At 34.9% G+C, this 17,069-nt stretch overlaps 1 protein-coding gene across 6 annotated transcripts in view; it reads right to left on the reverse strand.

Moving 5' to 3' along the window:
- The window catches only part of TRPM7 (transient receptor potential cation channel subfamily M member 7), a 258,369-nt gene that overhangs the window by 121,676 nt on the left and 119,624 nt on the right, over positions 1-17,069 (reverse strand). For all 6 annotated transcript variants that reach the window (XR_013162391.1, XR_013162392.1, XM_077127865.1 and 3 more), the window contains exons 18-22: positions 16,365-16,520; positions 16,147-16,290; positions 13,340-13,468; positions 11,655-11,933; positions 7,842-8,016 (exon numbers count right to left, since the gene is read on the reverse strand). Coding sequence is in view for 4 of the 6 variants with exons in the window: in XM_077127865.1 (XP_076983980.1) it covers positions 7,842-8,016; positions 11,655-11,933; positions 13,340-13,468; positions 16,147-16,290; positions 16,365-16,520 (883 nt within the window). In the remaining 2 variants the exon portion in view is untranslated. The remainder of the gene's footprint in view (positions 1-7,841; positions 8,017-11,654; positions 11,934-13,339; positions 13,469-16,146; positions 16,291-16,364; positions 16,521-17,069) is intronic.

Raw genomic sequence — 17,069 nt, forward strand, 5'->3', positions numbered from 1 at the left:
TGTTCTTCCTCAAGCAAAAGCATTTTTTATTTGTGCATTTAGTCACTATCATTGTACACCCTAGGCATTCCTAGATTATACCATCTCAGTCTTTATCATCTATCTTTCCTTCTGGTTTCATTTGTGCCCCCAGCCCTCCTCTCTCTATCATTCTCACATTTAGCTTCATTCAGTGTACTAGCATAATTGTGTTACAATTAGGTAGTATTGTGCTATTCATTTCTGAATTTTTACAATCAGTCTTGTTGTGTGGGAGTAATTGAGTTTTTAACAATAATAGTGGGAGATTTCAATACATCACTCTCCTATATAAATAGAACAACCAGACTTAGAATCAACAAAAAAAGAGAAAACTTAATTTGATAAATGAGAAAGACCTAAAAGATATATAATTCATTACACCCCAAAACCAGGTTATACATTCTTCTCTAGTGCTCACGGAACATTCTCCAGGACAGTTCATATACTGGGGCACAAAACAGGTCCACAAACAGGTCCACAGGGGCATAATTTAAAAAGACTGAAATTATTGAAAACATTTGCTCTGATCTCAGTGAAATGAAGCTGGAAATCAATAACCACCAAAGAACTAGAACTTTCACAAATATATGAAAATTGATTACTGCACTCTTGAAGAATCAGTGGATACATGAGTAAATTGCTAGAGAAATTGTTAACTACCTGGAGATGAATGAAAATGAGAATACAGCATATGAGAACTTAAGGGAGGTAGCAAAGGTCGTGCTGAGAGGGAAATTTATTGCCCTAAATGCCTATATATAAAAAAGAGAAAGAGCAAAAATCAAGGACCTAAGTGCTCACCCCTGGAGGAACTAGAGAAAGAACAGCAAACTAACCCCAAAGCAAACAGAAGAAGAGAAATAACAAAGTTTAAAGCAGCAACAAGATAAGCACATATGGACTTCTGGAGAAGATGGCGGCTTAGTAAGACGCGCGGGTCTTAGTTTCTCCTCCAGAACAGCAACTAAAGAAACAGAAACAATACGAAACAGCTCCCGGAGCCACGACAGAGACCAAAAAGACAGCGTACCCCATTCTGGAACGGCTGAACGGGCAGGGAGAATCCGCTGCGGTGAGATACCCCAGGCGCGCGCGTTTTCCTGGCCGGGGCGGCTGGCGACTGGGGTCTCCTCCACGCACGTGGCTCCCCGGTCTGACTGGGAACGCTGGATAGCGGGGCCCTCCCGCCACGCTTGGCGTCTCGGGCCAGCTGGGCAATTTTGACCAGCACTCCCCCAAGCCGCGGCGGCCGGCGAACCCCCCTCCCCGCGCGGTTTCCTGGGCCGACTGCGAGATTCGGACTGGCAAGTTAAAGGAGCCACAGCATCTTTTACTGGTGGGACCCGCAGATAGACGAGCGCCATGAGCGCCACCTACTGGGCAGGAAAAGAAAAACAGAGCCCAGAGATTTCACAGAAAAACCTTTCAACCAGCCGGGTCCCACACCCAGGGAAATCTGATCAAATGCCCAGACACCAGCAGAAAATAATGGATGATGCTCGGAAAATTGAAGATATGGCCCAGTCAAAGGAACAAACCAATAGTTCAAATGAGATACAGGAGCTGAGACAACTAATGCTGATACGAACAGAAATGGAAAAACTCTTCAAAAACCAAATCAATAAATTGAGGGAGGACATGAAGAAGACATGGGCTGAACAAAAAGAAGGAATAGAAAATCTGAAAAAACAAATCACAGAACTTATGGGAGTGAAGGACAAAGAAGAAAAAATGGAAAAAACAGTGGATACCTACAATGGTAGATCTAAAGAGACAGAAGCTACAATTAGTGAACTGGAGGATGGAACATCTGATTTCCAAAAAGAAACAGAAACTATAGGGAAAAGAATGGAAAAACTTGAGCAGGGGATCAGGGAACTGAATGACAATATGAAGCGCACAAATATACGTGTTGTGGGTGTTCCAGAAGGAGAAGAGAAGGGGAAAGGAGAAAAACTAATGGAAGAAATTATCACTGAAAATTTCCCAACTCTTATGAAAGACCTAAATTTACAGATCCAAGAAGTGCAGCGCACCCCAAAGAGAATAGACCCAAACAGGCGTTCTCCAAGACACTTACTAGTTAGAATGTCAGAGGTCAAAATGAAAGAGAGGATCTTGAAAGCAGCAAGAGAAAAACAATCTGTCACATACAAGGGAAACCCAATAAGACTATGTGTAGATTTCTCAGCAGAAACCATGGAAGCTAGAAGACAGTGGGATGATATATTTAAATTACTAAAAGAGAAAAACTGCCAACCAAGACTTCTATATCCATCAAAATTGTCCTTCAAAAATGAAGGAGAAATTAAAACATTTATAGACAAAAAGTCACTGAGAGAATCTGTGACCAAGAGACCAGCTCTGCAAGAAATACTAAAGGGAGCACTAGAGTCAGACACGAAAAGACAGAAGAGAGAGGTATGGAGTAAAGTATAGAAAGAAGGACAATCAGATATGATATATATAATACAAAAGCCAAAATGGTAGAGGAAAATATTATCCAAACAGTAATAACACTAAAAGTTAATGGACAGAATTTCCCAATCAAAAGGCAGACTGGCAGAATGGATTACGACCCAGCAATACCACTGCTAGGTATCTACTCAAAGGACTTAAGGGCAAAGACACAGACGGACATCTGCACACCAGTGTTTATAGCAGCGTTATCTACAATTGCAAAGAGATGGAAACAGCCAAAATGTCCATCAACAGACGAGTGGCTAAACAAACTGTGGCGTATACCTACGATGGAATATTATGCAGCTTTAAGACAGACTAAACTTATGAAGCATGTAATAACATGGATGGACCTAGAGAACATTATGCTGAGTGAGTCTAGCCAAAAACTAAAGGACAAATACTGTATGGTCCCACTGATGTGAACCGACATTCGAGAATCAGCTTGGAATATATCATTGGTAACAGAGACCAGCAGGAGTTAGAAACAGGGTAAGATAACGGGTAATTGGAGCTGAAGGGATACAGACTGTGCGACAGGACTAGATACAAAAACTCAAAAATGGACAGCACAATAATACCTAAGTGTAATGTAACTATGTTGGAACACTGAATGAAGCTGCACCTGAAATATAGTTTTTTGTTTGTTTGTTTGTTTGTTTGTATCTTTTGTTTTTGTTTTTTCTTTTTCCTTTATATATATATATATTTTTTATTAGTATTATTATTTTAATTCTCTTCTCTATATTAACATTCTATATCTTTTTCTGCTGTTTTGCTAGTTCTTTTCCTAAATCGATGCAAATGTACTAAGAAATGATGATCATACATCTATGTGATGATACTAAGAATTACTGAGTACATGTGTAGAATGGAATGATTTCTAAATGTTGTGTTAATTTCTTTTCTTTTTTTTGATTAATAAAAAAAAATTTAAAAAAAAGATAAGCACATATTAGTGAACCTTTCCACACTATCTCTGGCTGAGCCTTCCCACCTTGCTGAACATATTAGATGTACCTGGATGTCTTTTTTAAAAAGCGCCCATCTCCTACTAACTATACTGTTTCCTGGGCATAAAGTTCTACTTCACACACACACAAAAATGAAGATGGCTTATGGGAAAAGATCTCTTCTCCAGGAAGCTAAAATTAGGAATTCCCAAATGTTCTACTTTGCTAGCTGCCGGAATGCAATATTCTATGGACTTGCTTTAAGTGGAACACTTCCACAACCTAAGAACCGTTAACTAGCAACTTATTAAATTCCCTTTTTAAAAAGCCATTCCATTTCTGGTATATCACATTCCAGCAACTAGCAAACAAGAATAGCCCCCTTTCTCAGTATGTTTCAAATGACTTTCAAAACAAAACCTTAATGTGGCAAAGACAAAAAAGAAAAGCTAGAAACAAAACAGCAAATATTATATGATCTCACTTAGAAAATACCTATAAGAACACTGGGGCCTAAATTGTAAGCTCTTAAAGCAGTCACATTTAGTCCAGAGGTGTAATCATTATTTCTGGATTCTGAGAGTCTGTGCTACTAATAACCTGGGGCTTCCCTGGAACTTTGGGTACCTGTGTGATACCTAAGTCTCAGAGTAGGAGTTCTGCAGGTCTCAAAGTCAGCATGACCACATACAACAACTGTTAAAAGAAATTGAAAAAGAGTTCACACGGCAATTAAAGATAAGAATGAGTTAGGTTAGGGCTAAGGTAAATCAGAATACAGGGTAAACAGGACATTGTCTGTTATTTTAGAACTTCACCTACTCTGAGACCAAGGAAGGGAGGTTTATTTTTCTAAAACCTACATTTTCTGTAGCACATAAAATATTTCATTCAACCTATCTCAATAGATCATTTAAACTACCCAAGCACATGAAGCCTAAATGGGAATCAAGGCTTGTAATTCTGTACAGCTTAATGTAATGCCCAGATACATCCTAGAGTGTGTTGACCAGATAATTAAAAAGTATTAGCAAAGTCCTTTCAGGGATGGGTGAAAAAATATGGAACTCTTAAACTTTACCACTAGGGAAACCCTTGGTACTGTTTCAAACATTAGGAACTCCGTAATGTTTAGGCCAAGCCCTTCATCTTGAGGCATGTGCTTGTGAAGCTTATTTATGTAGCTGAGAAGCTAAATTTACCTATAATTATGCCTAAGAGTTACTTACAGAGGAATTCTTTTGTTGCTCAGATATGGCCTCTCTCTAGTCGAAGCCCAACTCTGCAAGGAATATCATTACCCTCCCCTCTACAAGAGACATGACATCCAAGTGTGAGAGTCTCTCTGGCATTGCTGGATAAGACTCCCAGGATGAACCTGGTCCTGGCATCACTGGATCGACAATGTCTTCCTGACCAAAAGGGGGGAAAAGTTGTAACAAATAAGTTATCAGTGGCTAAGAGAGTTTAAAATGTCTAGAAGCTATTGTGGAGGCTACTTTAACACAAGCTTCTGTTAGAAACTGCTATTTATCATGGTTTGCCAGACCCCAAACAAAACCACTCCTGCCTACCCTAAAGAACCCTTAGGGCTTTATCCAAGATTCTACAAAGGTTCCATGTACTGTGATCACTTTTCAGAGACCTACAACCTCCAGATGGGTTTCTAGGCCAGATAACTCTTGAAATCCAAAGGGGCCAGCCTCTCCAGAACATCAACTAGTTCCATTCCCCTATCTGATATTATCGATCCCTTTCTAACATGTAAAGTTAGAACAGGCACAGCCCAAATGTCCCTAAAGAATGGGAGAAAGATCAAAGGAAAAGATGGAGTTATAACAGAGAAGATAGGATTTAACAAATATGACCGCTAAATCATTATACTGGTATTTGTTTTAGTCTCCAGTGTCTTGGAGCAGCTAGAAGGAAAAAAACTAAAATTGTGGAACTATAAACCATACCAAACTCTGAAATCTGTTTTATAACTAACAGTCGTGTGCTTTGAAATTATTTAGTACTTATTTGTACACATCTTATCTTTCACAATTAAAAAAAAAAAAGCAAGGGCCACAAAGGTAGTTCAGTGGTAGAATTCCCGCCTGCCATGCAGGAGATCCAGGTGCAATTCCCAGCCCATGCACTTCCCCCAAACAAACAAGCAAGCAAACAAACAAAAAAACAAACAAAAATTCAAAAATTCAACAGATAGTGTTGCATTAATACTCACATGGAAAAAAAATGCAATGTGACCCCCACTAAACAGCATACAAAGAAAATGAAAAAAAAAGCATAAACATAACCTAAGTGCCCATCAACTGATGAAGAGATAAGCAAAATGTGGTGTATATATATATATATATATATATATATATATATATATATATATATATACACACACAATGTAATATTACTCAGCAGGAAGAAGGAATGAAGTCCCAAAGTACATGATACATGGATGAACTCTGATGACATTATGTTGATTGAAGTAAGTTTGACACAAAAGGACAAATATTGTATGATTTCACAAATATGAACTACTTATAACATATAAACTCACAGACATAAGATTTAGACTACAGGTTATTGAGACATATAATAAGGCTAAAGAATAGGGAGTGGTCCCTTATGTTCAGGATTTTTAACTAGGTTGAATTTAAATGTTTAGAAATGGATAGAGGTGATAGTAGTACATTTTCTTGAGTATGATTTACGTTGTTGAATTGCATGTGAATGGGTTAATAAGAGAAAGTTGAGAGTCATGTATGTCACTAGATAGAAAGCTGGATTTACGTTAAAACATGGGACTGTATAATACTTTGAATGTTGTGATGGACAATCACGTGATGAACAGTACAAATATTAAAAAGTTCTTTCATAAACTAGAACAAGTGTACATTGCTATTAGGAGTTAATAAAAGAGTGGTATATGGGAAAAATGCACTATTGCAAAGTATAGAGTATAATTGTGGTATTTTAATATTCTTTCTAGTGGTGAATAATAGGGGCTATAAGGGTATGAATGTTTTGAGTTTTCCCTTTTTCATTCTTTATTTTTTTGGAGTAATGGAAAGTGCTCTAAAAAGGATCGGGCTGATGAATGCATCACATGTGATGATACTGTGATCCACTGGGTGTATATATTCAATGGATTGTTATGGTGTGTGAATATATCTCAATAAAATTGCACTAAAAAAAAAAGAGATTGTTGAAGAACATAGCTAAATACAAAAAAGTAAGGGAAGAGCTTTTATACCCACCACAGAGTTACAGGCAATAAAGAAAAACCCACTTAGGGAAGGTAAGGATTAGAATTAAATCCTTGATATGGATGAATTAAATGGATGATATGTATCATCCATACAGTAGGTGGGAAGAGAGGAAAAGAAGAGAGAAAGAAAAAAAAACTAAAAAAATAAAGATTCTTTAACTTAGATGTGGAAATCAGTTGAAAGGTAGGTACCCTTGAAAAGTTATTAGCACTGTCTATGCTTGCAAGCTTTTTACCTAAGAATCAAAATACATGTAACAATAAAATTATACAACAGACTTAACAGTCTCTTTGAGTCCTCTTACAAGCAATGCTTTAATGAGGAAAAGGGTTGAATAGGTTTGAGGCAGAGTGGATCTATATTATAGTGGTTATCTCATTTTAGAAAATTGATTCACTGTGGAATTTGATAATTCAAAAGGTGTTTTGAATTTTTTTTTAACAGACTTTGCAGAAACCCTGAAAATGTATTTTCCTCTGTAAAACACAGCATGCTATGAACTTTCCAAGATTCACAGAGGATCATCATTTTTGCATTCAACAGTGTGATTGATTCCTCAATATTCAATCCACTGTGAGTGGTCTAAGCTAATCAGGATAATCCCAACCCTTTAACAGTTAATTATATCTGTCATGGGCAAGGCTGCAGACAATGTGAATCAAGGAGATAGAAAGACAGATTTAAAAGGGGGTTTTCTTGGAAAGGAATCTTTTTCCCTCTTAAGAGAAACATGGAAAGACTATGTTTCTTTCCTCCTACTGACAACTGATAGAATCTTAAAATCCTAAGGGAAATCTATATGATTCAAGACACAGTGACTACAGAGAGTAGATGAAAATGTATAGGGGTTCTTAGCTATGAATTAACCAAGCCCAAAAGACCACTCTATCTCTGAACTTCCTGTTACTTGAGCAAATACATGTCCTTACTTAAGGCAATTTAGACAGATTTCCATGACTTATAGGTGAAAAAATTCTAAAATACTTTTTCATTTAATTTTTTTTTCTTTAACATCTCTTTCTGGGGTTAATTAATATTTTGTGGGAGGTTTAGTATGGTAAATAGTTTGGCTTCTGAAAATATGCAATGTTACTATAATGCAATACTGACAAAGATGAATTTGTAAACAAATCCTTACCGTCAATTTCATATGCATAAACTTCACCAAAAATCATCCAGTATGGATGAAAAACTATATCTTTAGCAAGAGTCCAAGATGGTGGTTCTCGAGGATAAAGTATTGCCTTTCTGGGAACACCAAAACTTAGTAATACAAGAGCCATAATCACTACAATGTAGAACATATTGGCCACCTGTTGAAAAATAAACATTGTTAGAATACATGGCAATTTAAAAACCATAACATAAAAAAAAAATGTTTCTAATGTACTCATAGCTAAGACCATGAGTTTCCTATTATTGTTATTAAAATTGTTCAGGAAAAAAATCACTACATAAACCTTATTATCAATGAGATTATGTAAAAAATGGTCTGTGGGCAAGTTATGGTATCTTTATATATGTAATGAATCACTTGTTCCAATTGGAGCCTGCCTATCTCTAGGGTACACATACTCTCTCAGGAAGTATAGACACATTGTCCTAGAGTATGAAAACCTTCTAGGGGCCAGACAAAGCAACAAACTGAGTTAACAGTATAAGTATTGAAAAAATAAGTAACACCATTGTCTGAAAAAAAATAAGCGAGAACCAACATCCTTTTGCAAATCAAATAGTTTCCAATTCTTTCTTTTAGACAAAATTGAGAGAGCCAAATTAAGAGATCACCTAAGATAACAATGAAAAATGATCAGAAGCTCAAAAGAATTAAGTGGCATGCTATAATGAAATTTTAATTCCTATTTACTTATTAAGGTGTACATGTTCTCAGTATTTATACATAAATAAAGTGAATGCTGTCTCACTCCAGCAATATGCAATATTCATCCACAGATAAACAAATTGGGGGAAGGGGAAATCCATGAAGATCAAGAGACTACATTTCCAATGAATTTGTACCTTGAAGTTGCTACTTTTTATAAATTTTTAATATATTTATGTTGCCCTGATCTAGTGTGAACCAACAGTAAGTCAATCTAAAAGAAAATATTGATTTTTAATATATTTTTTAAATGAATATATATTGAGAATAAAAGTAAAAGGCAGGAATGTGAAAGGTGCTAAAGGGACAGTTAAGTCTAGACTGGATGGAGTTCTTTTGTAGCTACATAAGATTAGAAAATAAAGTTATGGCAGACAGCTGAGAGACTTAAAGTGTTAATTCAAATGAAGAATTTAGATTTGATCCTTAACCTTTAAAATCTTAAGTTGGAAGAGCAAATAAGTTTCCTTTTAAAATTAGTTTGTTCTCTGTGATTTGGAATAAAAAAAGAGACATTCTCTAAGATTCAGCTTTCTTATTTATATAATGGTCAAATAACACCTCTATCGAACATTTAAGGTCATTATTAAGAGAATTTATGTTTTCAGTAAACAAAATATTGGGATGAAAAATTTAAAAGCAAATTACCATTCTTTAAAACATTCTCATGGTATCTGATATACTTTGGAATCCAAGTATCTACCTATAATTAAAGTGAAAGTTTAAGTCAAAATTCTAAAACAAAACCCTAATCTGTACCGATGTTTCTTAAAATTACTCCAGGTCTATGGTTGATAATTCAGGAAGGTCTCTGGATTTCATAACTTTTCCCATAAAGCCTATCTGACAAGCTTCTTTATGGTTAAGCTAAATTAAATTTAAAATATTTAAATATTCACATTTAAAATGAGGATTCTCAGCTTGAATCTTTAAAATGAGGATTCCCAGCTTGAATCTTTAAAATGAGGATTCCTAGTTTGAATGTATAAGGTATATGGAATGAATGGGGGAAGTTTAGAGTTTACTGAGTATTTTCAATAGTTTGATCTCTACTGATGATATAAAATATGAGGAAAGTTTCTTGTTTTTAATCTTTCATACCTTCAGCTTTTTAAAGCTATTTTATTGAATACAAATCCTTTGTTCAGGCCTATATTCTTCCCAAACTCTCTTCAAATGCCACTCTCTTTTTGCAAGACTTCATGCCAAAATTAGCTGCTAGCTCTTCTGTCTTCACATAGAAGTTTATCACATTTCTATCCCCCTCAAAACTTTCATAATAGTTAATATTTTAATTGTCTGATTAAAGTAGATGCCACAGGGTATAAGAAAGCTTTCATTAAAACATAACTAATGAGTAAGTGAGATTTTTAGAAGCTTATCATTTTGTATCTATTATATGCTTAGCATTATACTAAGGTGGGGGCTACAAAGATGAATAAAATCAGACTGCCCAGTTTACAGTACCCTACAATACCGAGGATACCTCCTGCCTACCCAATTTGCCACCTAGCTATCACATATTATAAAAGTTCTACTCAGGCTGTACCTTTTACTCAGGTCTATTTTACCTTTCGATACAGAACTTACATATCACTGCTTTAATAAAGGTTTCACACATTTATCTCTTTCCATGAATCCCTACATCCTCTACTCATTAATTTAATCAATTAACTATACTGACAGTTACATAACATTTTGTAAAATACATTATGTAGGGTGGGCTTCTTGAACAGTTACAGGATTGGCAAAAAGAGAAATACGGCTTCATAAAATTCAGATGCAACAACCTAACATTTCCTACTTTGTCTTGCATAGCAGTGAGAACATAGTAAATATTAAGACCTACTTGGTGAATGAACAATTACAAATTTTGTTAAGTTATAATCTGCTCTAAGGATATATAAATAAGAGAAAAACTCTGAAGAGTCAACCTATTAAAATATAGTAGTGAATGTTCAGTGTTTCATATTGATTTTTCTGCTTATAATTGTTTTATCCATCCTACCCACAAATATTTACTAAGGAAACTTACAGTCTAAGGAGAAGCTAATCAAATTTTTAAAAATGTAACTTAAAATATAGTTAGACATTAAGAGATATTCTGAAGAGAAGCTCATGGGGCCCTCATAAGGGTATATAGCAAGTAGACTTGATATAGCTAGAAGAGACCAAAAAAAGCTTCCCTGGAAAAAAAACATGTTGGAACTGAAATTTTAAGAACAAATCTAACTTAGTATAAAAAGCTAAGGGTATGAGTATAGATAGGATGACCATTCCGGACAGAAGAAAGAATACAAACTATGGTACTCGGGTCAGGGTGGGGGTGGGACATGGAGTATGAGACTGTCAAAGAAATGAAAAAAGGTCTATATGATTAGAGCAGAGACAAGAGATCAAGAATGGTATGAGACGAGGTTCAACAGAAAGCAAGGAAGACTTTACCAGAAGAAGAAACTAGTACTAGATAAAATGAATATTTCTACATTATTTCTTACAATAGCATGTTATATCTCAAAATGAAAGGATGCAAAAACATTAATAAAAGAAAAGCAAGGGCCAAACTGGGTAGGGTCTGTGGGACTAATTAAGGACAAAGATCACTCAGGAACAATGCAAAACCATTCAAGTATTTTTTAAGAAGGGAATGTGACATCTAGCTATAATGTACATAGAAGACTGGCAAGAGTGGTTCTGAAGAAACAGATTACTAGACTACACAGGTGCCAAATGACAATGGATTGGTTTAGGGTAGTAGCATGAAAAGATGGGAAAAAAAAAGTCAACAGACTGGAACTAAGAAGTATGTATTTTTCATTCTGATCCCAAAACTTAAGCCATTTCAAGACAAAATAAATAAAATAAGGTTTCCCTAAACTTAACCCATCAAAATTTTTTCAGTAGTTAATAAAATTTCCTTAAGGAACAGTATCGCTGGATTATGAGGTAAACAAAGATCAAATAACAGACATGTTATTCACTGATTCAAGTAAAACTAGCAATAATGTCTTTAGGATTTTAAGGAAAAAATTTCAATAACACATGATTATCAGACATCTCTCAACTTACCATTTTTCCAATCATCATCACATATGGTCCAGCCTGTTGATTTACAGCTAGAAAATCCAGCAAACGCACATACCAAAATATAATGTTAAGACAGTAAATTAATCTTCCAGCTACAAAAACGTGATTATCATATGCATTCTCAAAGTCCCATTTTGCTCCAAATCTTAGTCCAAATCCAATGAAGAAAGAAATTATGGCAATTGTATCACTGATATTGAAGTAATCACTAAACCACACTTTAATCTTCTGGCTTATTTTCCCAGCTTCAGACATAAAGATCTGGAAGTTTAAATAAAAAAGGTGAAACTCATTTCTTCCTATTAAAACTTTACTAACACTCAATAAAATATCACAGAAGAATTTCATGTATCTTTTAATGTTTCAAATTGCTTATGATTGATTATCTTGGTATATTATGATGCACTTGATCCCCAAAGCAATTCAGTGAGATATCAGAAGTAGATAAACCTTATCCCATTATAAAGACCAAGAAAAAAATAAGATCTACCCTATCAAAGCTGAAAAGCTTGGATCAGAACACAGTTCTATAGACATGAAATGTGAAATACTTTTTTAAGTTGTTTTATTTCTCACTGAAGCAACACTAAGATATCCTGGTAGAACCTTCTAGGTAATTTATTTGCAAAACGTAAATAACTTAGTGGCTCAAATAGCTCTCCTTACCTAACCTTTCTAAAGCAGTTTAATCTTCTCTTGAATAAAACAATTTTTAAAAGCCTTTCAAGATGATAATACATTCATAGGTTCAAAATCAAAGTTTATCCAAGAGTAAATATATTAAGTCCCACTTCACTCTAGTCCTGTCACCAAATAATTCCGCTTCCCACTAGAGGCAAACACTTTCTTATTAAATCCTTGCAGAAGTGTTTAACAAATATAAATATATGTCGAGTATGGTTTTAAATGCTCTGTAAATTGATTTTATCATTCTACAATTTAATTTTTTAAGAAATACTGATAAATAAAAAAGAACAGATTCCATAAGCATAAGCACTATAATCAAAATAATTAGAAATGTATAAGCTATTTAATAAGGCTAATTCCTATTATATGTAAGTGTGAGAAGTATGTCTTCTAATAATTTTTACAAATTCATGTATAATCTAACATACGGGAGACATGAAATAACTCAGAAGTATTTAAGAAAGTGCATTATGAAACATTAAAGTAGCTACAAGTTAACTAGCTTAACTAGAAAGTATAAAAAATTATTTAAAGAATACAATTTTTTTCAGAATCAGGATTTTAGAAAATTTATCATTTAAAGGAAAACACAGACAAAGGGATATAAATCTAAATGACAATGTAATAGGCAATACAATACACTTTGGTGGGCAGTACAAACGAGCAAAATTAGATCTTGTTATGGAAGATGACTGTGGTTAATAGTATAAACATATAATGTTCTTTCATGAATTAAAACAAATGCACATCACTATTACAAGGTGTTGGCCATGATTGCTACAATTAGAAAAATAAACATGTTCTACACTTCTACAATGTCATCACCTACAGAAATTTCCAAAAACTCACACATTTCCATGTACAATCAATCCCCCTCCTGGAAACACAAACACACACACACACACACACACACACACACACACACACACACACCTTCCACAGCTACATCAAGTTACTGGTAGGAAAAATTAAGGGCATACCTCACGGATTTTTTCAACAGCATACGTAAAAATATAAGCAATAACAATCCACTCTTGAACTGAAGGTAACTGCTTCATTTGTACCAGAACTACAAATGTATAAAGCATCAGAAAGCCTAGATATGCCAACTAATGAAAAAAAAAAAGTTATATAAATAAAAAGTTACAAAATAATAGGACTTTAAAACTTTGTAGTATACGTATTTTCAACTATATATAAAAACACAGACTAAATGAACCCCTATGAACCATTCCCCAATTTCAGTAATTAAAACAGTTTTAGAAGTAGCCCTTCTTCAGGGCAGATACTATATTTATCAAAATATAAACAGTCCCTAGCTTATCAATGTACTATCTGAGTAAACTTTGTTGATCTTTTAGAACTTTCCAAAGGAAAGAATTTTCTAAGATTGGGTTTATGTTCTCTGGAAAACCCCACAGTTCTGTTTAACCTGTATTTTAACTGAAGTATAATGTACTAAAGTTCTTACAATCACTAAGGAGCATATTACAACCTGCCCCCTCTATGTCCCAATCACAAACAGTATTCCTAAGAAGACAACTGATATTTTTCTAACTCCCATTTACTGAAGTTGAAGCCAATGGAACAGAATCAAAAGTGAAGAGGATTTGCCCTATGTGCTGGTTTGAATCTGTGGTGGGCCCCAGAAAAGCCAAATCCTTTAATCCCCATTCAATATTGCTGGTTGGGAGCTTTCAGATTGTTCCCATGAAGATGTCACCCACCCAACTGTGGGTGGTAACTTTTGATTAGATGGCTTCCATGGAGTTGTGACTCCACCCATTCCAGGTAGGTCTTGATTAGTTTACTGGAATCCTTTAAAAGAGGAAGCATTTTGGAGAGAACAGAGCCAGGAGAGAGCAAGAGAGCCAGGAGAACCATGAGAGTCCAGGCAGCCAGAGACCTTTGGAGATGAAGAAGGAAAACATCCCTGGGTGAGCTTCATGAAACAAGAAGCCTGGGGAGAGGGCAAGCAGATGTTGCCATGTTCTCCACGTGCCTTTCCAGGAAAGAGAGAAACCTTGAATGTCATCAGCCTTCTTGAACCAATGTATCTTTCCCTAATGCCTTAGATTGGACAATTTTATAACCCTGTTTTAATTTGGACATTGTTGTGGGCTTAGAGTTATAAACTAGCAACTTAATTTCCCTTTTTAAAAGCCACTCTGTTTCTGGTCTATTGTATTCTGTCAGCTTGCAAACTAGAACACCCTAAGGTTAAGGGAAGAGCTCACCTTTAATATGCTTAACAAAAAGGTTATAGGTTGGTTTAACAAAGTTGTGCTGATTTGAAAGTATTACATACCCCAGAAAAGCCATGTTTTACTCCTGATTTAATATTGTGGGGCAGCCACTTCTTTTAGTCCTAATTAAATATTTTAGGACAGAAACTTCTGATTAGATTATTTCAACGAAGATGTGACGTGCCCAGCATGGCCTCTGATTAGATGGAGATGTGACTCTACCATTCCAGGTGGTCTTGATTAGTTTACTGGAATCGTTTAAAAGAGGAAACATTTTGGAGACAGTCAGAAACAACAGAGCTGACTGAAACTTCAAAACCAACAGAGAGAGACCTGACATAGATGCCAACACTTGGAGAACAGAGACGTGGACATCTGGAGTCGTTTGGAGCCCAGCAGATGTTACCATGAGATGTTAAGCAAGCCAGGACCCAGAGAGAGCCAAGGGAAGCCAAGAGATGAAAGCCAGCCCCAGAGAAGCAAAGAGAGGAACCCCCATAGGAACAGAGACTGAAAGCAACAGAGCTCAGGACCAGCCGATGTCAGTCACATAGCAGCTGTTCCAGACCTATCAGACTTCCTTTAATTAAGGGATCTTCTCCTGGATGCCTTAGTTTGGACATTTTTATAGGCTTAGAATTTGAAATTTATTAAATTCCCCCCTTTAAAAGCTGTTCCAGTTCTGGTATATTGCATTTCGGCAGCTTGCAAACTAAGACAAAACAATCTATGTATAATAACATCAGAAAATTCATTTAGTTCCACAGGAAAATGCAGACTCATCAACAACTGTAGCTAAGAGTCCTAATCACTCTGCTTGCCTGTACCAGTCTTAGCAAAAACCACATCCTTTACACTTATAGCATGGTAGTAAAGTGAACAGCAATAATACAGAAAGAAAAGAGTAATTCCTATAGCCATCTGGGTTGGCAATCTTATGTAGCTTTTCACAGGAAGGCAAATATAAGAAACATTTGTTACTTCCTCTATGGAGACAGAACCTGGGGGCTAAATTAGATGATTCAGATTTTGAGTTTCAGCATCTGGACAGGGAACAACAATAAACTTTTCGTACTTAAAAATAAGGAAATGCTATAAATTAGTCTCAGGTTAAAGGGCATATGTATGGGTGAGAAAGCAAGGATTGAAGGAACAATTTCTGAATTACACATCTTACCACATTACTTTGGCAATTCAAAAATGGCTGTTAATGATAAAAATGAAAACAAGATAATGAAAAACACCCAAGAGTTTACCTGGACAGAGGAGTAAAAACTCATTTACTCCACCCTGCTTTTAAGAGCTAAAATCTCACGTGTTTTTTCAGGTGAGGCCATCCCTATACAGATGTAGATACTCTTTGATCTGCTAGTGAAAATGAGATTTCCATAAATTAATTGGATGAAATTAAGCCTAGCAAACTTGTTGCTTTTTAAATAGAAGATAGTTTTCAGTGATCTAAATTATACTGAGATTAGTAAGGACTACAGACCAAAAACTATGCTTAAAAAATATCAGGATCATATAATTTTAAAACTTACCGTGTTAAACCAGAATTTTACAATTGGTGCATGATAAAAGGCATAAAACTTTCGTGTGATTGGAAGCTTTTTTGATTTTATTTGTATCTCCATTTCATTCTTTCCTTCATTACTGTCCAAAATCCTTATTTCTTTAAACAGTTCCTAAAATAAGAAAAATATTCATTATGCATTCATTCACAGCAAACATACTTACTTTAAATTTTATTCCTCCTTACCATGGGGATCTCTTCTGTTATATATTGGAAGTTGTTTTCACTATCTTCCATTGTCATTTGATGGGCATCTTGAGATTGTGGAATATGGGACATTTCCGCTTTTGTTTTATATTCTAGCATTAATATGGCAGGTGGGACTAAAATGCTTAATATGACCTAAAAATTTTAGAAACATAAATGAAAGTTTGCATTTTAAAATTAATGAACTTCAAGAAGAAAATAAAATAAATTTAAAAAGCATTAATTATTAAAGTAAAAAAATCTGTTTATGAAATGTTTATAGCTGCCAAGGTTAAACTGTTTCAAGGAGTAACAAAACATTTTAGTTTTATGTCTTCATTTATGAAAATGAGGCTACAGAAAAGATTTAATAATTATATTTTAAAATAAAGTAGATTGCTCAGAAAATATATTGTTTCAAAAAAATTCAAGCTTTATAATTGTGCTCTGTGTTTAATTTTATCATTAATCTCCTTGTAAATATTGTATGGCTTAATGTGACTACTCATGCTCAAATAAAAAAAATTTATTTCCAAATTTTATGTATTACCTGTATAATAGTAAAGCACAAAGAAATTATAATTGGATATTAGGGTTTCTTTGGTTAATCTTTCATATTATCTTTAGTAGATGATTGGTATTTGTTATCTACCTATACAAATCCATGGTTAAAAACTATTTGCCTGCTTTCTGCTATCTACATTT

The sequence above is a fragment of the Tamandua tetradactyla genome, chromosome 14, assembly GCF_023851605.1.
Source record: "Tamandua tetradactyla isolate mTamTet1 chromosome 14, mTamTet1.pri, whole genome shotgun sequence".
Classification (NCBI taxonomy): Eukaryota; Metazoa; Chordata; class Mammalia; order Pilosa; family Myrmecophagidae; genus Tamandua; species Tamandua tetradactyla.